Source organism: Triturus cristatus, chromosome 8 (genome assembly GCF_964204655.1).
Source record: "Triturus cristatus chromosome 8, aTriCri1.1, whole genome shotgun sequence".
In the NCBI taxonomy this organism is placed as follows: Eukaryota; Metazoa; Chordata; class Amphibia; order Caudata; family Salamandridae; genus Triturus; species Triturus cristatus.
In genome coordinates, this window is record NC_140591.1 from 424,648,228 (window position 1) to 424,672,268 (window position 24,041).

At 41.2% G+C, this 24,041-nt stretch overlaps 1 protein-coding gene across 1 annotated transcript in view; it reads left to right on the plus strand.

Annotated features, from left to right (window-relative positions):
• Positions 1-24,041, plus strand: part of GPALPP1 (GPALPP motifs containing 1) — a 145,671-nt gene that overhangs the window by 37,446 nt on the left and 84,184 nt on the right. The window contains exons 2-3 of the mRNA XM_085621823.1: positions 10,058-10,196; positions 12,432-12,524. Coding sequence (XP_085477949.1) covers positions 10,058-10,196; positions 12,432-12,524 — 232 coding nt within the window. The remainder of the gene's footprint in view (positions 1-10,057; positions 10,197-12,431; positions 12,525-24,041) is intronic.

A 24,041-nucleotide genomic window follows, 5' to 3' on the forward strand; every position in this document is an offset into this window, starting at 1 on the left:
AGGAGGAAAGTTTTTGGCTAATAAAAACGATTGAAGTACCTGTGGTAATTGGGAGTATTGGGGTAAGCAATAAGAAGATAGCTCATAGCGTTCTTGCAATGTAGTGAAGGGTACAACAGAATCTGGGGAGATTAGTTGGTGAACATATGGAATATCCTTTTCTTTCCTATGCTTGAAATGAAATCATTTATAGCGAGACTTAATACATTTATTGTACCAAATAGAGGAGGCAAGAAAAGCTTGATAGAAGTTGGAGCCAGAAGTGAACAGTGAATGTAATAGATGTTGGAAATGTTTTAAGATAGGGTGTTTAGATATAAAAGTACAGTTGGACATAAAGCTAATATCATAAAAGACAATTAATTTAATAGAGAGCGTTCAAAATTGATCCAGCTGGGTATGGGGGAGTCTTGATATTGTGTATCTAAACCATAAATTTGTCTAATTAAAAAAGCAGTGTGACATAGCTTAAAATTAGGAAAGCGTACACCCCCTTCATTTTTGGTTTAATTCATTTGGATAAGACAATACTGGCGAGTTTATTGTTCCAGAGAAATTTAGTACAGAGAGAATTAATATGGCTAGAATCGTAATTGGGAATTGTAGAGGGTAACATAGAAAGCAAAAGAAAAAAAATAAGAGGTACAATCCTCATTTTACCAGTATCCAATCTACTCCACCAGGATAAGTAGAGAGGAGACCAAGAGGAAAGCAAGTTTTGAATCTTAAGTTTTACTGCACTAAAATTGTGGACAAGAGTTTGAGCGATGGTAGGTGAAAACCAGGCACCTAGGTATTTAATCTTAGATGGGCACCACATAAAATTTATATCATAAGGAGTTTAAAGGTAAAATCTCAGTTTTAGAAAAATTCAATTTATAGCCAGATATTTTAGAATATTTAATCAATCGTCTGCAAAAAGGGAGGCGTGGAAGTTACGAGATCTGATTGGTATACCAGAATATTATCTGCATAAGCAGATAATTTAGTTTCATAGGAATTATGTTTGAAACCTGTTATCAAAGGTTTATGGCAAATGCGTTCAAGAAAAGGTTCGAGACAGAGAAGAAATAAAAGAGGAGAAAGGGACAACCTTGTCTAGTACCTCTATGTAAGTTAAAATAAGGGAATAGAAATCCATTGACAGAAACACAAGCATGTGGTTCGGAGTATGATAGGTTGATAAACTAAATGAATTTGGGGACAAAACCGAACCAATGAAGAGTTTTAAACATAAATTGCCAATTTATACTGTCAAATGCTTTTTCAGCATCAAGGGATAGTGCAGCGAGAGGATCGGGATATCTTCTCCCTAATGTAAGGATATTGGAGAACATCCTAGCATTATCTGAGGTAAGCTACCCTTTAATGAAACCAGACTGGTCAGGTTTAATAAGAGGTATAACTTCATCTAATCTAGAGGCAAGAATTTTTGCAAACCTTTTGCAATCGTAGTTAATTAAAGAGATAGGGCGGTAATGTTGACACAAAGTGAGATATTTACCAGGTTTAGGAAGGATTACAGTGAGCACATCTAAAAAGGAACATTTGGGTTTAGATTTTAATAGGAAGGAGGGGAACAGCTCAAGTAAATGTGGTGCGTAAGTAAATTAAAAAGAAGAAATAAGTCCTGTAGAAAAACCATCAGGTCCAGGGCCTTTTGATCTCTTCAGAAATTTGATGGCATCCAAAATCTACTGAAGTGTTGTATCTTTTTCAAGGAGAGCCATAGCATCCGGCAACTGGGGAGGAGAAGAGAGAGCGTAAAAGAATGATTAGGTATGGTGTTCTGAGGGATGGGTATCTTCCATATATAATGAATTATAATAAGACTGAAAAGCATTAACAATGACTGAATCAGAATTTAATAAGTTATTAGTAAGGCCATTTCAAATAGATCAGGTAGTTTTCTTTTCCGATTTGACTTTTAAATAATTAGTCAACATTTCACCAGCTTTATTTTGACCCCCATGATACTTGTTTTTTATTTTAAGAAGTATATTGCAAGCATCACTGGTGGCCAGCTTGTTCAGATTGAATTTAGCTTTAATAAGGTCTCGAAGGTGAGAAGGAGATTTAGAAGTAAAATAAGTCTGTTTAAGAGTCTTAATATGTTTGAGGGTGGTAAGGTATTGGGAACTCAACAACAGTTTCTTTCTAGCAGTGTAAGCAATGGTAAAGGCTTTAAAAGCATCCCAGTTGTTGTGAAGTATCATTAGGTTTGTTAAATAGAAAACATTCTTAAATGAAGGAGACCGCTTCTAAAATAAAATTTTGGTCAGATAGTAAGGAGTGGTTAAATCTCCATTGAGCATGTGTAGGGAGTAGTAAGGGAAAAATCTGAAGAATCAGAAACAAAAATTGAGCCAATCTCAGAAGACTGGATGGAAGGGAGTAAAGATTTTGAGATCAAAATATAATCAGTTCGCGACATAGTTTGATGAACGTTTGAATAGAATGTATACTCATTGGTGTTAGGATTACTAGTTTTCCTTACATCATAGAGTGGATGAGTGGTAATAGCAGATTGAAATGCTTTAGGCGATTTGTCTTGTTTAAATTTACATTTAAATTTACTGTCAGAAAAAAAGGTCTAGCCAGTCATTGAAATCGCTAGTAACAATAATACGAGGATTGGTAATGGAGGATAGGTTTAGTTTAATTCTATGCCAAAAATCCAGATCAGACTAAACCAGCCCATAAATATTGAAAAAAGTTACCTGTTTATTATAGATAGTGGCGTTAAGTAATACCCATCATCCACTTGTATCACATTCAGTTGATAGAATTTGACTTTTTAAAGATTTGTGACATAAAATGGCAAACCCACCCTTTCGGTTAACAGCAGGAGAAAAACGACCTGACCCACCCATTGACGCTTAAGTTTAAGTGACTTAACATTGTTACAATGAGTTTCCTGTTAAAGAGCAATCTGACAATTAAGTTTTGATTAATGTGAAAGTACCGTATGACGTTTAACAGGATGACCCAGACCATGAACGTTCCATGAGACAACATTAAACATGTTGATGAATATAGACGGGGGTATAGGAACAATGATGACGAACTGCAAAAGCAACAATGAAAGACCCCATTTGTCAAAAAATGAATAACATGAAGGTACTGTCAGAAAAATACATAAGAAAAACAAATATACACTCATGCAATTATAGAAGCAGAAAAAGGAAGGGAAAAAAGAAAGGAAAGGAGAATAGAGAGAAATAGAGAGTAAGAGAAGAGTAAAGGAGATGACGAGACATAAGAACAGATCCAGGACATAAAGCCAGATCTGAAATAAAGAGAGAAAGAAATAAGAACCATGCATGTCAGCACCCAGAAGCAAGAACAACAACGGAGGTAAAAATAGAAATAGAGTAGAGAAATACAGGCCACATAAACCATATTGAAGAACAGAATTAAAGAGAATAACAGGAAACCAGAAACCATGCAATATTATCAATATAACAGTTTAAGGACATTGCGTATCTGTGTCCATAGGTAGCTTGGTGAAGGTTTGCAGAAAATTTTTGTTTAGTCGGATCTTCAAACGAGCGAGAGACACCTTTGTATGTAATTTTGCAGAGACAGAGATGTAGTATGCCGTAGCGGATGTTCAGAGATCTCAGTTGAGGTCGAAGAGCTAGGAACTCTTTACGCCCAGCATTGGTTGCAGTGGAATTATCCTAAGAAATTAAAATGTTATGACCCGACCAAACAAGGCGACATTTTTCTCTGGCAGATTTTAAGACACGCATGAGATCGGTGAATTCCAAGAAGAGCATTATAATACCACGATGTCTGGTAGATTGCGATTGAAGACGCCTTAAGCGATGTGCCCGCTGAATATTAAGAGGAGCTGAAGACTGTAGATTGAGAAGATCAGGTAAACATTTCTTCAACATTCTCTGGGAGACCATAGAGACGAATATTATTCCTTCTATTGCAAATTTCAAGGTCTTCAGTGTGGAGCTTGAGCTTTTGAATTTCTTGTTCCAGCATGGGTATTTTAGTAGCCATGTCCTAAAAGTGACCCACGCGCTGTTCTATTTTGAGCATTTTGCTTTCCATAGTGATCCAGCGGTCTTCAATTTGTTGCAGTTTTTCATTGGTAGTGTTCATGAACAGTTGAAGGGCACGTACTTCGTCTATAATGGTATCCGAGACCGAATTAGAAGATGACTGTATCTAAGATGGAGGATCATTTTTGTCTCTTTTGGTTTTAGTACCAGAGGACGATGCTTTAGTAAGATTGAGAGGGTCTCTGGCCATCTTAATGACGTGCATTGGTCGATGAGAGAGCTTTTTAGAAGTAGATAGCCTACCCACTAATATGTGACTGGTAAAAGGAAGTTCAGTATATCTGTGCAGGAATTCACACTCTACAATGCGGAAAAAGGCGACTGATTATATGTGGCAGGGACAAGTCTACATAGCAGGTTGTGGAGCAGAGAGGTTATGATAATTTCCCCTGGCCTGCAAACAAGCAAGGAAACTGGGAGCAGAAGACCTCCTGAGAGAACTCCCCACAGCTTATGTAATCACATCTACATGTTTTCTGGCTCAGACACACAAAGAGCCCGTGCACCAATATCACAATGTCATTAGGCTTAACAACAGTGCATCATAATATGCGAGCTAGGGGGATTAGGCTCAAAGCAGGTTAGACATGAAGCCCCATAATGCAGAAGTCCTGAAAAAAAAGGACATATCATAAAGCCAGCAGAACCAGTATTGGTTCAGGGTTTCCAGTACAAGAGCATAAATGGCCAAAGATGTAGAAATATTGATGAGTGAAGTAAAAGCAGGCTCACCCAAGCGTTGTGAACATTACTGGAGCTTAGAAGATTGAAACGAGCGGCATGCTGTCAAAATGGCGGACGCTCGTGTGTGAAGAGAAATCTTTGTCATGGCTGCAGCAGTGAAAGGACGAGACACTAGATGCTCCCCTCTGCCCACAGAAATGCTGCACAAACAGCATGAGAACAGCTTGGGGAGCACTGGGCATGCGGCAGCGGGCGGAAAATGATTTGAAAGCTCCGTGAGGAAATGGAGCCTATCGGTCCGCCGCCATCTTGTGCGCGTAAGCCACACACACCCTGAATTGCCTTTTTCTGTTCTAAAATACTTAATGAGTTATGGCAAAGTTTCATGGAAAGTGATAATTGCATTTCTTGTTTACAATTATTATTTAAAGTGTTCTGTATATACTATACCCAAAAGATGTTTAGTGTGCAGAGAGTCCAGTTGGTTCCCAAAGTTATGGCAGTTGTTAAAGTAGATAATACCTTACTCTTCTTAATTTAGTGGTAGCTGGACTGAGCAGTTAGGCTTATCAGAGGGTAGTGTTAAGCATGTATTATACCCACTCAGGTTTGAAATGATGTCACACACTCCAAGACTGAATCCAGACCAATTGGTTTGTATAAAAAGTGGTTACTTTTGTTGTTTTATTACTAGAACCAAGAATCACTTAGTGCAGGTAGGTTTCACAGTGCTTAAAAAGTAGTAATACTGTTCAAGAATGCAGTAATGTTTTGTAAATGCAGTTATATACTTTACAATATTAGGAATGCTTTCTGCAAATGTCAATCAAGTACAGTGGTAGGCTTTGGCAGTAATACAGTTAGACAGTTCAATGCAACAGATAGACTTACTTACTATGCAATCCTATAGAGGAAAACAATGTTAAACAATTTGCAGGTAAGTACTTGACTTACTTCCCCAGGCTTTGGGGGTTTAGGACAACACAGGGCAAGGTTCAAGATCAGGTATGTACTGCACCACCAGTGGCACTGGGTCGGCCGGGTGCAGAGGTCACTGCGCCCAATGTTCTCCAATGGAGCTGGGCAGTACCTCAAAGAGGCACGGTTTGCTAGAGGTATTTGCACTCTTAAGACAAATGCCCAGGGGGTTGAAGTGAGCAGGTGGGGCACCAAAGCTACAATACCAGCGGCACATGGACGGACTGGTGCATTGTGCAAATCGGCATTGGGTGCCCAATGCTTTCCAATGGAGGTCTCAGCTGGTTCCAGTCACGGTCGGGGGGAATACTCTTCGAACAGAGGCTGTAGGCTTTGCAGGGGGTCCTGGAGAGGTCAGCCACCGATGCTAACTAGGTCCGGATCGCCAGGGAGACTTCACAGGAAAGGTGAGTCTCTTGAACTTGGGCAGTGGGCGTCTAGTGCAAAGGGGTTCAGTGTTACGGATCCGCCTGGATCAAAAGACTGGTGTTGGTTTCTTTGCTGGACAAATCCGGTGTCCACAGGAGACTGGTGTCTCTGTCAAACAAAGCACATGTCCTCCAGGGTTCTTGAGGATGCTGGCTGCAGGCCATACCGGTTTCTTAAAGACGGGTTGCTTGAGGAGGAGACAGGCCGGTAGGGCTGGGGCCAAGTCAGTCATTGTCGTCTTCTCCACTGCTGCTTGGCTCTTTGGTCCTTCTTCCTAGGTCATCTAATCTAAGGAGCAAGGTTCAGGGGTGCTCCTAAATACCAAATGTAGGGGTGTTACAGGGGAGTGCAGGTCAGGACAATGGGTCTCTTCCCTGGAGTGTCTATGCCCCTCCTTATGCCACCCACCAGTGGGAGGGGGCATAAGCCTCATCCTGATTGGAGGAGTCCTCTCATCTTCAAGATTGAGTAGACTGAGATATGGGAGGGTAGTCCAAAGTGGGCACACCTCCCTTTCTTCCTATGTTTTCCTGCCGATTCTACAGCCCAAAGTAGGGGTCAAAACCGGTGGGAGCCAGCTGCTGATAGCAGCAGAGGCTGGGGGATATCTAATACAGATGGCAAGCATTTGAAGCTTCCCCTTCGTGGACCCTGCCCATCCTGGGGAAGGAGGCATGACATCTCTGCCCAGGATGTGCTTTGTTTCAGGACCCTGAGAGCGGAGGGCTGTCTACCTAGGGGTCCAGGAAACCTGTCTGGTGGTGGCAGATGGCTGGTAGCCTGTCAGGAACCACACCAGAGCGGGTCGTTTTTCAGGGGGCATGTCTAAGATGCCGTCTGAGTGCATTTTGCATTAAATCCAAGAACTGGCATCGGGGGTTGAATGAGCTTAGAAGTTTGGTACCAACTTTCCAGTCTTCAGTAAAGCCATCACGGAGCTGTGGAGTTCGTGTTGACAAACTCCCAGCCCATGCACTCAAAATGGCTCCACTGCACTTACAATGTCTGCGAATGGAACAGAGACTGTAGGGGCATATTGCTCATGCAGCTATGCCTGCATCTGTGGCGTGGTGCACCCTGCCTTTAGGGCTATAAGGCGTGCTAGAAGGGTTACTTACCCATCCCACAGGCAGCGTTGGTGGGAATGGCACACAGGGATGTGTGCCATGTCGACTCTTCAGTTTGACCTGCACCAAAACACACAGTGTGTGGGTGTTAAGGTGAGGGGTCTCTGAGGGCAACACAATACATGCTGCTGCCCTCACAGGCCCTCTCTGGGCACAAGGCCTTGAGTACCAGGGGTACCTTTTACAAGGGATTTACATGTGGCCCAGAGGTGTGCCAATTGTGGAGACAAAGGTCCAGTGTTGGGAAAGAACACAGGCCCTGGGAGCCTGATTGGCAGGGGCCCAGGGCACAGTCAGTCAAGTTGGCACCCTGTATCTGGCAAAACTTTAGGGGGTAACCATGCAAAAAATTGCACTTTCCTATATAAAGGGTATGGTTTCACTTAATCAAAACTAAGTTAAAGGGTTTCAGGCCTGTTCTGTTGATTATTCATTCCAAAAGTTTCAAAAATGTCCAGATAACGTTATATTAGTTGGGAACAGATTGTCTAAAGCTAGAGGGGGGACATGTGTGATTGATGACTGAGACAAGACAGGCCAAACATGCTGAAACCTACCAAGAGGGGCAATTCGCCTTCCTTTGCTGTGCTTATCAACCTGCCTTCTAGTGAAGAAGAGCATAGTAGACTATGGCTATGCTATTATACTGACAGTAGGCTTATAGTTTGAAGCTGGTGTGAGAGCATGAACCATCTTCGAAACTCGAATTAGTCTTTTCATTTTGTTGCGGAGTTTAGCTTAGTAAGCCAATTATATGATGATGAGGTTGATATTAAGTTAAATGACCAGTATAGTGCAATATTTTCTGGTGTTCACATTACATTTTTAAATGCTGCAACAACTATTCTATTTGTTTTTATGGTGGTTATTACACATATTGTGTGCACTACAATAGCATTTTGATTTTAAAATATAACCAATGTTTCCTGCTGTTCTTGTGTGGCTTTCTAGTATGAAAGAGGATTTGGATTGCACTAATTATCCCTGTGATTTTTTTTAAATAATTGATTGTTACCTGAAGCACATATTACTCAAGTTCAGCTCAATGGGTTGTATGGGGCTCAGCTCAATGGGTTGCATGGGGGGAGGAGGTTACAGTCAAACTGTCTTCTGTCTCGTGTAGGCGCGTTGACCAAGTCCTTAGTGCCAGGGGTCTAGCAAGCCTATTCACAGGCTTTGTTCTGCAGGATCCAGAAAATGTTCAGCCATGCTGTTCTTGTTAACATAGCACAGCGGATGGAACTGACACCCAGTTAGTTTTGGTGCAGCATGCTTGACATATGTACAACTTAAAAAAGCCAAGATCGACATAGAGCAAGTTATTTCAGATCTAGACTAAGTCAGGCTTTTATAATAGTGCATGTAAAACTGCAAGCAGCAGAATGCAAAAGGCAAACACAGCACTGGGTTCGCTACTCACACTTAGCATGGTGGGTGATTTGAAATCTTTGAAACTCAGCGCTCTTTTCCTCGCAGCATTCTTGCATTTTAGAAATTTTAAAAGTGGAAGAAATATGGTGATCTGTTTATGTTTACACAAGTATGCCCCTTGAGCCATTTCCCCCACACACAGCTCTATGCGCACAGAGTCCAACATGTTAATCTAAATGTGGCTGCTTGCCTACCTTACACCATCACTGGGCCACCAGCTTCTAGGGTTGGGAGCTGCAGGGTGGCTCCTGAGGAGATGTTCACAGACACCTTAATCTCCAGTAAGTTCTCGGCTCCTAGGTGTTTCTTTCTCACATTTTCGGGAACCGCCTGCCCCTTTGGGCCCAGGCATGGTGACTCTGGAAATCGTGTGTAGTCTTTACAACAATTCTTTTTTTTAACCTATAACTTGCATGACTGTGCCTGTCCTATAGCTATACCTGTATTGGCCAAATTCTATGCTCTTGCGTCATCATTAACAGTGCTGACATCAGTGACTGTATTGGATATCACTGAATAGTATGCACGTTTTGACGTCTTCAAACTGTATGATAATACGATGTGTTCTTCTTTTTTTCTACATTTTAAATTCAAGCTGGACTGCGGATTGTGGATAAGATTTTAGGCAGGCATGCTTCCATGATCTGGTTCAAGTTGCATTCCTTTTGCCCTTTTCCTACTGTGCAAAAGAAGAGCTATTTAAGATTAATGCTTGTTAATTTGCACATTTTAACTTTTTATCAAGTAGTCATTTTGCGTATGAGGTAGATTCAGTCAGTGGGCGCTGCAGGTTTTTTTGGGTTCAGTGAAATTGTATTAGTATTCCAACAGTGAAAGATGCACAGTACGGATTTACTTGCATGACATCATGGAAACACCTCAAACAATAAATCCGAAAACTTCCCCCACCCACCCCTCACCTAACAGGTGGACACGCAGGGTGTTACCACATATTCTGTATGTCAATGTTTGAGTAGGCGACACCATCTCAATTACTTGCTGCAGGGTTTTTAACATTTGATTTTTAACCTTTTTGAAACTTTTGAAATGTGTAAATTCTTCATGGAATTAAATAACGGCACAAGCTAAAGCTTTCCACTAAACAATTGCATAATGATCAAGATAGGTTGTTTGTGAGAGTTTTTAAAGTATAAGTAGTAGGTAATTCCCTCTTTACAACTGTAACTGGAAATTGAGATTGACAAAGGGGACCAGCAAACCTAACTGCTGCATATGGGGACAATTTTCATGATCTTTGCAAAATTATAATATGCCTTTAACCATCGTCTTTAAAAGGATGTATGTGTCTTAACTTTAAAAATTGTGCAGTTTCAGGGCCTGCATTGCCTCCTGGCTTTAAACCCAGTCGCAGCTCAGGAACATCAGATGATAATGGGGAAGATTCTCCTCTACGTGAAGAAGGTAGTCAAAACTCTGATGGTGAAAATGGCCCTTGTCTGAAACGCAGGTTAGTCAATTCATGACAAAAGGTTGTGATTAAAAATGTAATTTAGTACATAAATTTAGTTTGTATCATCCGACTCAGTTGTGGAACGAGTAATAAAAAAAAATGAAAATTGTCATTCTGGTGCCTTGAAGCAAAAAAATAAAAAGTTTGGAAATGGAGTGCCTTGTCTTTTAAACGGAATGACTACATCCAGTTCTGTCTGAATGTTTCATGTGAGTCACAGATGCCTTATCGAGAGTCCAGAGCATAGATGCGTTAAATTAGTTTGTTGAAAATTCTCAACCACATCAATCCTCACACTACATGGCTGTTGCCACTGAATGCATTCTGTGATATATAAACAAATAAAAGAACACCTCTAAAATATTTCAAAAGCAGAATTCTACTAAAAGGAACTGAACTCATTTGATCGTAATATCTTACACATAAAAAGATGAGAACTGCATAATGATTGCTATAAACCTTGCTAAGTATTTTGAGACTGTGAAGGCAGAGAAAAGTACAAAGTGTCATAAGAAAAATGTATTTTACCACCTAATAAAAATGAATGTTTCTCAGCAGTACTGAGCTCAATTTTTTTATTGGTTTTTGGTCATGTTATGTTTTCTCTGTATCTCCAAGGTTGTCAACAGTCTTGTTGGATTAATCTGGTGATTACGTACGTTGTTTGTTTATTTATTTTATTAATTTTGAAGGTTTTGTATAGCGCGAACAAGACACTTGTGGATATCAGAGCGCTTTACAGGGCAGATGTAAGATACAGAAACAAACATAGAAAAATATAGGTGTGTTTAAAACGAACTAGCATCTAATACAAACTGGCAATCCTATTACAAGTTATATACATAGATCATGCAAATTTCGCCAAGAGAATAGATTTCACTTCTTTTTTTAAAGATGTAGTAGAAGGATTCTGCCTAATTTTTGGGGGCAGTGAATTCCAAATCCTGGGAGCCATCCCTGAGCAGGTCCAGTTGTATGTTTTCTTCTTGGCAAATCGTTGTGGTTTCAGTAGAAGATTACTGGCGCTGCTGGAGGCTCTGTTACCACAAGAAAGCACCAGTTTCTGAGCTAGATAACGGAGTATTGTGCTGTATGGCCTTGTGCGTAATACATGCAATTTTTTTTGTTGTTGAATTCTGGCCTCGAACGGTAGCTAGTTGAGGGCTCTAAGGTCAGGGGAGATGTGACGGTTTCTTTTGGAGCCTGTTATTAGTCTAGCAGCTGCGTTGATTGAAGTTCTTAGTGAGGCCGTCATGGATCTGGGAAGACCGCAAAGAGAGACAATCCCATATTCCACTCTAGGGATTACTAGTGCATGAACTGCCAGTTTGAAGTCATTTGCTGGAAGGAAGGGTTTTAGTCTTCTCAAGGTGTTCATCTGGAAATTTGCTCCTTCCGTATAGGCGCTGATGTGTTTCTGCATGTTAGATTTCTGTCCAGAGTTACTCCCAGCGACTTTGCTGAGTCGATAATAAGAGGTTGGCAGTTGAGTGCTGTTAGGTGATTCATCCAGTCAAGAATGATTGTCAATTGGAGCGATTAGGAGGAATTTCGTTTTGAGGGTGTTTAGTTTCAAATGATTTTCGGCCAGCCAGATCTGCGTTTTTTGAAGCGTTGAGTTGAGAGATTTGATGTCCTCTAGTGAGTGGATCTTTATGTAGAGTTGTGTGTCATCTGCGTACATGTGATAATGGACATTAGAGGAGCTGAGAAGTGTGGTGAGCGGTTCCATGAAAAGGTTGAAAAGTGTAGGCGAGAGGGATGATCCTTGAGGAACTCCTAAAGTGACTGGGACGGGCTTGGATAAGGATTGATTAACCTTGAATCTTTGTGATCTATTTTGAAGGAAAGAGGTGAACCAATTTAGAACAGATCCAGATAATCCCATTCTTTATAGAGTTTCTTTCTCACTTGGATATATTATGTTTTGAATTGAATAAAAAGCGTGGCCTCAAAAATAATAGTTAAGTTGGTGATGGCTTATGCAAAATTAAAACGGAGTACCCTTGATAATAGATCAGGATTCCATCCATAATTTGTTTATTTTGCTAAACAATGGAAACAGTCACCCCCAGTCACAAAGATCTGGGTTTAATCCATCATTCTGATTAGCAATGTACAATCGCCACTTCCCATATCAACATTTGTAGTTTTCAATAAGGGGAGAAAATTACATTTAATATTTAAATTAATAATTGTATAATGAGTTGTACACTTTTTTTTTTTTTTAAGGAAGCAGGAGATAACCAATGAAGAGAATGACGATGACTTTTTTGGACCATCCCTTCCACCTGGATTTAAAACGCACGCAGAGTCCCCAGAAAGGTATGTCAAGGATTTACCTAGGGATGTCAAGTGTCCTCATTTAGGGTTATTAATGCTAATCATATGTGTTTGTGATTATTATAATTAACATAAAAAGTTTTATTTCGAACAAAACTAAGTCCTTATAAATAATGAAATTACCTTTTAGTTGAGTATACTTCTAAAATAGTAGTGTACTAGCTAATGTGCCTCACATCATTGATCAGCGTGTTGTTGCTAGATTATTTGAAGTATAGCAACCATAAATATCTGCTTCTAAAGTTGTTTACCCTTAGATTTCTTTACAGATAGGCTCAGATTCCAGTTTTGATATGTTTATTAGAAATTAAACAATTAGACTAGACAACCAAGGCCAGAAAAACATTAACGCCTCCCAGATTTGCATCTGTTCCTGAGGTGGAGCCATGCTATCTCCCAGAGTGGTCTACATGCTAAATTATGGTAGCTAAAACACCAGTGCTTTTCTGTTTCTGATTTAGACCATTCCAAGAAATACTGTAGACGTTTTACCTGTTGGTACCACTTGATATTCGGGATCCCAAGTTGTCCCTGCTTAATGGGAAGCTAGCCACCTTTTTTCTAGAAATGCAAAATGTATTTTCTCCTCCCACAAAGTTAGCACATAGGCTTGGTATCTGTTTTAGGAGCTGTCGGGGTATCACTAGGGGAATTGTTTGACATAAAAGTAATATTTTGGATAGGATTGTGATCTTAATTGCAAAATCTACCCAGCCGGGAGAGGACCAACATGTCCCATTTTTGTGGATCAGCAGTGATATTTCTCAACATTATGGGGAACTTGACAATTAAGTTGCTCTTTTTATCCCCAAGTATTTTTTGGTTTTTGGAACACTTTGTAAATAGGTATTTTGTTTCCAACCATGATTATGTTTCTGCAGGAATATTGCTCAATAATGTTTCTAATATATTGGAGTTAATCTTAAAGCCAGATATGTTACTACAGCTTTGCAGTATTGAGAGCTGATCTGTCATGGACTCTTTTTGATAAACTAGAATGTTATCAGTGAATAGAGAGGTTTTTAATTCATATAGTCCAAAACATGCTCCTCTCAGTTGGTTTTCTCAATAAACTCTTTGCACTTACGGTTTTTTGATAAAGTGCAAAGAGGAGGGAAGAACATGGGCATCCCTGTCTCATTACTCAATCAGTGTCAATTTTCACCAAATCTATCCGTTGAGTCCTATATGTGCCATCTGGTTGATGTATTGTGCAAGTACCCTAATTGTAACTTGAGCTCTTAGTCCCCTGTATTGTTTCTCAGAGAAAGTGGCAAACAACCACATTTAAGGCTTTTCCGCATAAAGGGAGGAGGAGATCAACAATACTGACCTCCCTAGTTTATGGGCCATATTGATCATTTCAAGTGTGTGTGGTTTTTTATTTTTTATTTGGTGTGCTCTGTCATTTGCCTTGTTAAAAGTAAAGCCCACTTGTAATGGGTAAGTGAAATGTGGCATTGGAGATTATAATCGATTAGAAATGTTTTGGTGTAAATTTTGCATCCACATTGAGGACTGAGTAAGAGCGGTTGGATCAAACTGTTTAACGGCTTAAGCATAACTGAGATTACTGGTTCTGTCATGGAGGGGTCATGGTTCCTGCATCAGCTGTATACTTGAGGACCCTGGTGTATAAGTGTAGCAAGCTTGGACAACATTCTCTATAAAAGGATGGGGAAGCAAGTCAGGTCCCAGAACTGAGGCAATGCTGAAATTACCTCTTCAGTGCTATCGGTTGTTGTAGGGCTTCTTGCCATTCAGAGGTGATTGGATTTGGTGGTAGATTTTAGGTCTCGCCTAACGCTGCAGCACATGCGCTGCTCGCTGGCTAGAGATATTGTGAGAGAGTACATTTCAGAACGGGGCTTAAAGCCCCGCCCCTCATTTTCATTGGAAGGCGTCATTGTTTATGGTAAACGGTGGACTCTCATTGAAAATGAGGCTTTTTTGTTACCTCCCTTTCGCCTTTTGGAATGGCCCATCCGGACTGTATCGTTTGCTTCACGGCTGTCGTGAAGCAATTTCTTATCTAAAGTAGGCGTGTTATGTATACAAGCCGTGGAGCAAAGGATCCAGTCTAGATGGGCCGTCCCAAAAGGAGGAAGGGCTGCAGGCAGGCACAACACGCATGGCGCGCTTTCACGTTCCGAGCTGACTGTGCTGTGTGCACCGGTACCAAGAGCTGCTTAGCCTCCGACATGCCTGAGGTCTGCAGAGCGAGTAACACTAACTGGATACACAAGAACACCTTAACGAGGAGGCTTTTAATCGCATCGCCCCAGTGCACTAACCGGCGTCACCACAGAGCTCCACTGCGCCTCAGTGGAGCGGCGCCTCCAGCACACGGGCGGCATGTGCTGCGTGGCGAGGGTGAAAATTTGCGGGGGTAGCTGGTCACCCACAGCAAAGGCCACATGTGCACAGCACTGTAGCACCTGACACGACTATGACATCATTGAGTTCTCGAGGCGCTAAACTAGTCACTGAGGACAGCACAAATGTGGCAATGGGCAGCGATAGGCGCACTAGCTAGCTGTCCACTGTGATGCCTTGTGGAGCCCTGTTATACAACCCGCGTGTGGTCAGCAGTATCCCTTGGTTTGCGTTAGATTTCCCCCAGGTGTATACCCACCTTTAATGGCCCAAGCAGTGCCACGCCCCCTTTGCACCAACAGTGGCATCCTCCGATATAATGCCCCGTGGAGATGCTCCTCCGCCACCCCGGGTCTGCATGGACTTCCGCCCCCAGTCCAATGGCCGGTGCAGATGCTCCGCAGCACCCCTAGACAACAGGGCTGCACCGCCCCATTGATGCGCAGCACCAGCTGATTGTTGTTAAGAAGGAAAACCTAAGAGCCCGAGTCCCCCATGCTGAGAGGGGCGAAAGGGATTAAACTATGCTCGAGTTGCCAGAGAATAGGCCCAACTCCCACTTTCTGCGGTGAGTAAAACGAAAACCCAAGAAGCATAAGTTTGCTTATGGTTTTTTTTTTTTGTGGACGAGCAAAAGTCAATCTGATTTTAACTGGTGCACGAGAAATAGCAGTGGTTGCGCCGAGCTGCCTGGTGGTCGTGGGGTGGAGGTTATTTTGTCGAAGACGGAGCATAAAAAAAAAACATGAAAGGATAGGGACGAAGAAACACGGAAACATGCAATTTTACGGCAGATACCAAAGGATTGGGTCGTTAAGCAAAAGCAGTGAAATGTTGGAGTCCGTTACTTCAGTTCACTTTTTTTGGTAGAAATATTATGTCGCCTTTAAGGGAAAAAAATATTAAACACGTGTATTATCTCAGCACAGTTACTGTCCGAATCACCGACGGACGTTTAAGAGCACTCTTCCCCATTCACCACCAAAGAGGTGCTGCTCTGTCTCGGCTGAATGTTATCTTAAATTATGTAGAAATATGTAACTGAAATTATGTGGAAATTAAATTGACTGGTATACCTTGAAGTTGTATTTTCTCTTGGCGGGTATTTTGTTTCTGTTGTGGAGGGCAAACTAACCTCTGTGACCATATTCATGTATTTTTCTGCTCGTTGGCATTTTGATGTGACATTTTATGATACACGCCGTGATGGTTCTGTTTGTATTAACTTTTTTATAAAATAAGAGCATAACGCGTTTCGTGTGTGAATAAAAGCAACAGCCAGCCCCTCACTCCCTTTTTAGGTCTCGCCTAGATATTGAGTTTACGCAATCGCTATGCGAGACTCTAGTAAGAGGGGCATTTCAAAGTGCTCCCAAAAGTGGATTGCATGGCGAGCACGCGCACAATAACGTGCATCATGCCGCCATGCAATCCGTTTGGGGAAGCGCTTCAGCCCACTGGCGCGTGCACGTCTAGCCACAGCCTCGGCATCATACTTCAAAGGGTCCGCTCCCCCGCCTGGAATGCGCTCCCCCGCCCCCGCCACAGCATGCCGAGAGATTGTTTCCTCATGGCGGCTCTCACAACTGTCCCTCCCCCACCACAGGGCTAGTCTCACGGACACATTGCCATCCATCGATTTTTATAAGCTAAGCTAAGTGTAATGCATTTGAAAACCAGTACATATAACTTCCTCACCGGGTCTGTCACTGTTTATGCCTTCTTCTTCTAAGTCAAAGGTCACTTAGGGATTAATGGCCTTGTTTAACTTTAGTGTCCTGTTTGAAGTTTTTCATTGCTTTGCTTCATTGACCAGTTCTCTTACCAAAGTCTTTACTTGAGTGTTTACCAACCTTGTTTTGATGCGAACGCAACCCGACCAAACAGGCTGCGGACTACTGTGTTAGGAGGTTTTGTCATTTTGACTACTCGCTCTGAGGTAGTGGCCTAGCGTATTTGGTACTTGGCTACCTACAGATGCTGCCGCTGTACTTAGCTGAACCTGTAACTCTACTGATGAAACGTATGATAATAAAGGGTGGTGGGTCCTTGGGGTTCAGCTGAAGTTATTTTTTTTGTAAAGCAGGTAGCTACCTTCGTTTTCTGAACTTCTGGTTCTGGGAATGGACTGACTGGTTGCTCACTTGAGTCCATTTATTAATAACATTTTGTGAATGGGTGGGTCTTCCCTTAAGCTAAGCTCCCTCGAGGAGGTGCTGGGCTGGGCCACTTTGTGGACTCTAACTGCCTTTCTCTGATTGAACTCAATGTGTAGGGGTGCTCGTGCTTTAACTGTCACTTGGAGCAGCTTTGGTAATTCCTTTGCAATATCCCTGTAAATATGGCAGTAATTTGTATTTTGTTTTGAGGCTTATTGATTTTGTTGTCGGGCTGCAGAAACTAGGCTATATCCCCTGCCTTGCTTATTCTTTACATTCAAAATACCTGTTTTTACCACAGTTGTGATAACTTAAAAACCCTACACACCATTATATCTCCTTCTGACAAAAGCATTATTTTTAGCCTTGAGCTGCTACTCACAAAAAAAAAAAAAAAATCGGTGTTTCTATAAATTGTCTTGTAGAATTTAAAATCATCAAAATAATCAACTCCGAAATAAAGAGAACCAGTTTACTCTTTAAATCCGTTTTTGGGGAATTATTTGCTAGGCAAATACTCATATGCACATTTTTATGAACTTTGTCTAAATCCGAATAAATACAAATAAAAAACACATTAGGTGTGCACCAGATACACATAATCATTTTTGTATCCCAGACTTAGTGACTCATTTCTCAAATTAATAACTGGCTGAACCACTGCATTTTGTTATTTGTATACTTATCGGTTCATCCAGTAGGGTAAACCTTTAACTATGCACCTAAAGGGGCAATAGTGTCAGGTCTCGGCTTCTATTTATATAACATACATCATTTGCTGTCTAGGAGCAGGCTTAAGATACAGTACGTTTGGAACTGTCTTTGTGCTGTTTGAACACATATCACACTGAGTACAGAACACCCAAAGGTTTCTGTTTGCATTACACCAGAGGCTCATTCACTGTGCAGAAGCCCTCACTCATTTGCATCCGAAGATCTTGCGAGTGTGCAGCAGGACCATATCTCAGATTGAGTCTGTATATAGCAGGACGTCTAAGTGCGGCAGGTAGTTTGTGTGCAGTATGTCGCAGTCTGTAGGCCTCTCCCAGTTTGTGTGCAGCAGGCTTCCTGCTGTTTGTGACTCTTTTCATTCAGTCTCGATAATTGTTCAAGTGTTTTATATAGCACTAATATACCGCATTACCATCTCAGGGTGTTTATGCACTACAAGCATACTGAAAGTTAGCAGCCTGCTCCTGTTCTCTCTCCGCCCTTCCCCTTCAAAAGCCAAGGCGTTGTTTCATGTCAGCTTTCTTCTTTCTCCTTTCCCGCACATAGGCTCTTGGAAAAACAAGCATTTGCAAAGCAATAGGTCTCAATTGCGAGATTTTGACCTATTGACATTGTAAATGACAATGCCATTTATAAGTGTTTAGAAAACACCTACAATAATAAAAGGCATTGTCATTTACGATACCAATAGGTCAACATTTCTAAAATGCGAGACCTATTGCATTGTAAATGCTTGTTAAACTTTTGTTAAAGCACTATGCATTCTGAGATTTTTGAGCCCATAGTCACTCGCCAATGTTAAAAGCGAAAGTACTAGGGCCGTGTAGCAAGCAGCATGGTATTGGTTAAAAAGCCAAGACCGGCAGATGGTGTCACACGTGATGTCAGGTCATATGATAACTGTGTTGGGGCTGTGAAGGGAACATTTGTAATCTAATGCTATTTTGTGTACATTAGTGTGTGCACTTCTGCTGAATACAATAATTCTGAAGGTGGCACTTAAGGGTTATCAAGCATCCAACCGAGTTAATGAAACTGTTTTTACGTTTCCACCATATTTTTCAAGAAACTGCAGTTTTGATCTGCGTTGGCTCTGAATTCAATTCAGCTATGTTGACTCATACGTTTTTATTTGTTAGGGATTTGCCTTTAGGTGTACCTTTTTTGTTTTTAAATTGTGAAAATATTCTGGTTAACTTGTATTTTATAGGCTTGAGGGGGGCAGCTAATAGAAGTACTTTCAATATATAAGTGGCCACCTTCGTAGTTAATAATGCATCATTTTGAGAAGATATTTTAGAATAGGCTTGTAGATGTAAGGTTTGTGTTTAAATTCAATAGAAAAATACAGACATGCATTTTTCGAAGCACTGATTCAAAGACATTTTGAACAGTTCTACATATTTTTGACTTACTTGTTGATTGTTGAAAATATTTTTAAATGAATGGGTTTCATATAGCGAACATTTTAAAACGAGGCTTGGCAAAAACCACATACATGCCTACATTTTAGAAGAGCGAAGTGGGAGATTACATGTTTTTTTGGGGGGGGGGGGGGGGGGTGTATTTCCCCCATTGACTTCTATTGAAGCAGAGGCAATCTCAGACGGGAGACAGCCTTAATAAAGGCATTTTTTGGCTTAAAGAATCGCGAGTCTCCCATCTGAATCGGGACTATTGGCATGTATGAAACCAATAGGGCAGACTTTTGCTGTTCTTGTTTTGTCTTTGCCTACGTTTTTTTTTGCCGTGGCTTTTGTAAAACTTTAATGTTGGGGGAGTTACGGTACCCCTGACCTATAAGACAAGCATTTACAATGCAATAGGTCTCGCATTTACGCGAGTTTGAGCTATTGGCATTGTAAATGACAATGCCTTTTATTTATGTTTTGGTTTTTAAACATAAATAAAAGGCATTGTCATTTACTGTTAATAGCTTAAACTCTCACAAAAGCGAGACCTATTGCATTGCAAATGATTGTTGTTTTGCTGTTTCAGGAAGAGGAGTTGGAGACTTGCCGTTGGGGCCCAAGGGGGAGAGCACAGGCAGACAAGAGAGAAGTGGTAACGGGGCGAAGGAAAGGAATGGAAACAAATGTAGTCTATATTCTATTAGTGACTCTGGAAAGGAGAACGTTAGAAATGAGGTACAGAGGAAGTAAGAAAGTGGGAAAAGGACAGCGATATAGAAGGCACTGGTTGGGGCGAAAAGAGGGCACTTGGAATAGGGGTGGAGGGAACGTGAGAACAGGGAGGAAGAAGACTGCTGCTCGGAGACCGTGAAGCGGAAATAGGGACGAGTCTGATGCAGGGCACTTTAATGAGGGGGATAATAAAAGGAAAAGGCAAAGACGGGGTTTTGTAGGATGAGAAACGAGGTGGTAGAATGGAGACGGGAGGTAAATGCGAGAGAAAAGGGTTTGTTTGGGAGGAGAACGGAGGGGAAGTGAGGAAAAGCGAGATGGTGAGGGAGGAACTGAAAGGGATGGGTGAGATCGAGCTATTGACGCGAAGTAAAGTAGAGATCGGGATGATGACTCGGGGAAACATAATGGGAGTGCAGCAAAGGAGGGGGTTTAGATTGAGAGCCCACAATAAACCTAGGTTCAAGTAACGAAACGCCTTACAATGGAGCTAATAATTCTCCCTCAGTGAGGAGCAAGTCGTGACAACAGCACTGCAATGCCTAAAGTCTGGCGCCAGAACCACGGCCCTGCGGACTACCTCACCTCTGCAATGAATAAACAAAGGGGATTCGCCATAATATTGAACGCAAACTGGAGATTAAAAGAAGGACACAAATAACCTCCGAAATCAAGCTCTCATTCTAAAACTGCAGTTTTTAGGGAGAAATAATATTTTAACACGCTACTGGACCAACATTTTTTTTTCACGGAGGTGCGTTTGTTGCACTTGTTAAGCTCGGAATGGGGGGGCAGCGCACTTGTTTTGAGTCCCCATCTCAATTCCGCACGAGTTCCCAGTGTAAATCTTCGAAAGTATTACTTTGCAAAATATGCAAGGGGGAGAGTCCACGTGAAATATGTTGGAAAACTCAGCGTACCGGGATCAGGTGCAAACAAACACATGCAAATCTTCACTGGGGCTACACCCTAAGAACACGAGCTGCACTGAACATGTTTCAGACACAGTGTAAAGTTTTGGACTACCCTTTTTATGGACAATGTAAAGGCTAAATGATTTGCATTTGGCTGGAGGAAGAGACGCGGCGAGGCGACATGCGCGTGCACATCGCCTGTCCAGGCGTGCACATGTCCTGTCCCCCTTCGGCCAAGAAACCGACAACAATAGATCTCGCCAAGGCGAGTAGCGCGCATGCACTGCGTTGCTAGGCGAGACCTAACAAAAAGGATTGGATAAAAGCAAAAGTATGAAGGGAACTTCTTTGTGGACGGGTATGCACTTTACGAAAAAGAGCAGGATGCCTCACTCAGGGAAGTTAGCCTATGACTGAAGTGGGCTCACCCACTGCCCTTTTCTTTGCTTGGTGGAAGTAATATGTGAATGGCATGACAGTAAACTTGTGGATGAAGAGGACTGGCTATATCTTTTAGCCAGTCCTCTTCATCTGCAGGTCTGCTGCCATGACATTTACATATTACTTCCACCCCGCACAGTATACAGATATATAGTGGTTTTTAGCCCGTCTTCTATAATTTTAGTAAATTCAAAAGGTAGTAGCTAAAGGTAGACCTATGTAGAGGGTGGGTACTTTGAAAAAGTAGTCAATTAAGGTTGCTTAGCCTATTGGCATTTCAATGGCATAATTTCAACATTTCATGAGATGTGTTTTAGTGTGTGTGTTACGTATTGACCTTTCGCTCACTTTTCATACTGTGGACCTTAGTACTATTATTTCTACACTCAATACTGTAGTCATCTCTACTAATCACTAAGTGGGTTTTCCTGTTTTCCCTCTGATTAATGTATCGCCGCCTCAGTGTTTTCAGCTCAAGTTTTTCCTACCTGTCTGTTGGGAATCCTCTAGGCTTGGTTAGGCCCCTGTGTTTCTGTTGTTACATTGTATGTCTTGGAGACATCATTTCAAACTTTGGTTTTGCCTGGCATCTTTTTGCCAGTGATGCTCAAACATTTTACTCCTTCTCAACGTTTACCCTGATCTGCAATCTAAAGCTTCTGACTGTCTCATAGCTATTCAACACAGAAGGTAAATCCATTCTGTTATGCTGTAATCTAAAACCAAATATATGTCTTACCATACTAAGTCAGAATCTATGCATTTCCCATTTCCTATCCTGTTTCACCTGAACACTCTTGCCCTGGAAATTCAGGCAGAATCTTTGCTGTACTGCTCAACCTGATATGAGAAACCATGTACTCGGTATTTGCAAAATCTGCCCCGATTCCCTTTCAATAGGCTAAAGCATTGCTTTGCTTGCCTGACCGGAGCATTTCCATTTTCATAGCTTTATTGAGATAAAAACATGTCCACAAAAGAAAAAATATTATACATCTATAAAACATACAAAACAGCGCAAGTTAAAAAAGAAAGCAGATTAAAATATACAGTACTTTACAGGACTATTAAAATACAATCATAAAGTATTCAAGTTACGAGCTCGAACAGCAGTTTTCAAACAAGCCCCCACACAGATAATTAACTCATGGCCCAGTTCAAGAAGGGTCCTATGCTTCTCTATAATCTACATGAAATCACCTCTTAAAAAAGGGGAATAAAAAGGACTTTGTGTATTGCATATAATATCCACAGAAAAATAAACAACCATTTGCAATGCAATAGGTCTCGCATTTATGCGAGTTTAAGCTATTGGCATTGTAAATAACAATGCATATTATTTATGTTTTAAAAATAAAAATAAAAGGTATTGTTATTTGCAATGTCAAGTGCTCAAACTCGCGTAAATGCGAGACCTATTGCATTGCAAATGCTTGTTTAAGATGCCTGTTATGGAAGTGCACTTTGCGTCTCAGCCTTGCATAGATTTTGATGATCGCCTCAAAATACCTTGAGGATTTTGTGGACTTTTTTATTTTCAGGTTCCCTTGCCTGTCCTGTATTGCATATAGAGTGTTCTGTGTGTGTGTGCAGCTTCATTTCACTCCAAGCATGCTGCCTGCCTTATGGCCTTCCCCTGCTTAATATAGGCTAGTTTATATTCTGCTAATTTGCTTGCCTCTACAATTAGGGTGCCTTGTATTACTGCCTTAGTGCATTCCATGCTGCAGATAGTTGACAATCCCCCTTTCCATGACGAGCTATTATTCTTTTATTTGTGTAATCATTTTCTGCCAAGCCACCAGGTCCATTAGTAATGAACCATGTCTAGATGCCACACTTGGTTCTTTCATTGTTCCCTACTCTCCCATTCTAGTACGCGTTTTATGGGAGCATGGTCAGATAAAGAGATTGCACACTGGTCAGCTTCATTTATATCTAAGCAGAACTCTCCATCTAGGAAAATCATATCAATCCTGAAGTAAGATCAGTGTGAAGCTGAGTCATGCGAATAATCTCTACCATCATGGTGACAAAATCGCCATATCTCCTTTAATCACAATTCGGAGAGTCAATGGCTCTCCTCCCTTGAGGGCATCACCATTGCACTGCTGAGTGGGTTTATTTTTATTAAATTGTCCTTCCACAATAAGGTTCAAGCCCCCTCCCATGACTGGTGGGTATTGTGCCAGATCTAGGACTGTTTTCATCTTGTCCTTCATGAATGCTTCTTGTCCCTTGTTTGGTTCATAAATATCTTCTAAGGATATTGGATTCCCCTGTACAATGCCTTTTACTAAGAACCATCTTCCTTCTTTTTAACTAAGGGTGATTGTAGTGCAAAATCTGTTCTGTTACTGAAGAGGATACCTACTCCCTTTTTTTTTTATTTTGCTGAAACTAAATGTTGTCTCAGAAAGGATTTTGATTGTATTATCATTGTGTCTTCGAGGAGTGTGTGTTTCTTGAAGGAAGATTTAATCTCTTTGCATGTGCCTAAGCGTATTGAGTGTAGTGTCTCAATTGGTCGGGCAATTTAGCCCTATGGCAGTAAATCAAATTAATGTTGCATTGGTGGGCCACTTCCACTTGGTTTAGCTGTTGAAGAAGTTTAATGATTATCTGCTGGTAGTGTGTTGGGCTTTTTTGTTTTATGTAGTGAGTTCTCGGGATCAATAACCTACCCATTCTTATAAATTCCCCAGTAGAAATGTAACTCTAACTGACAGGATA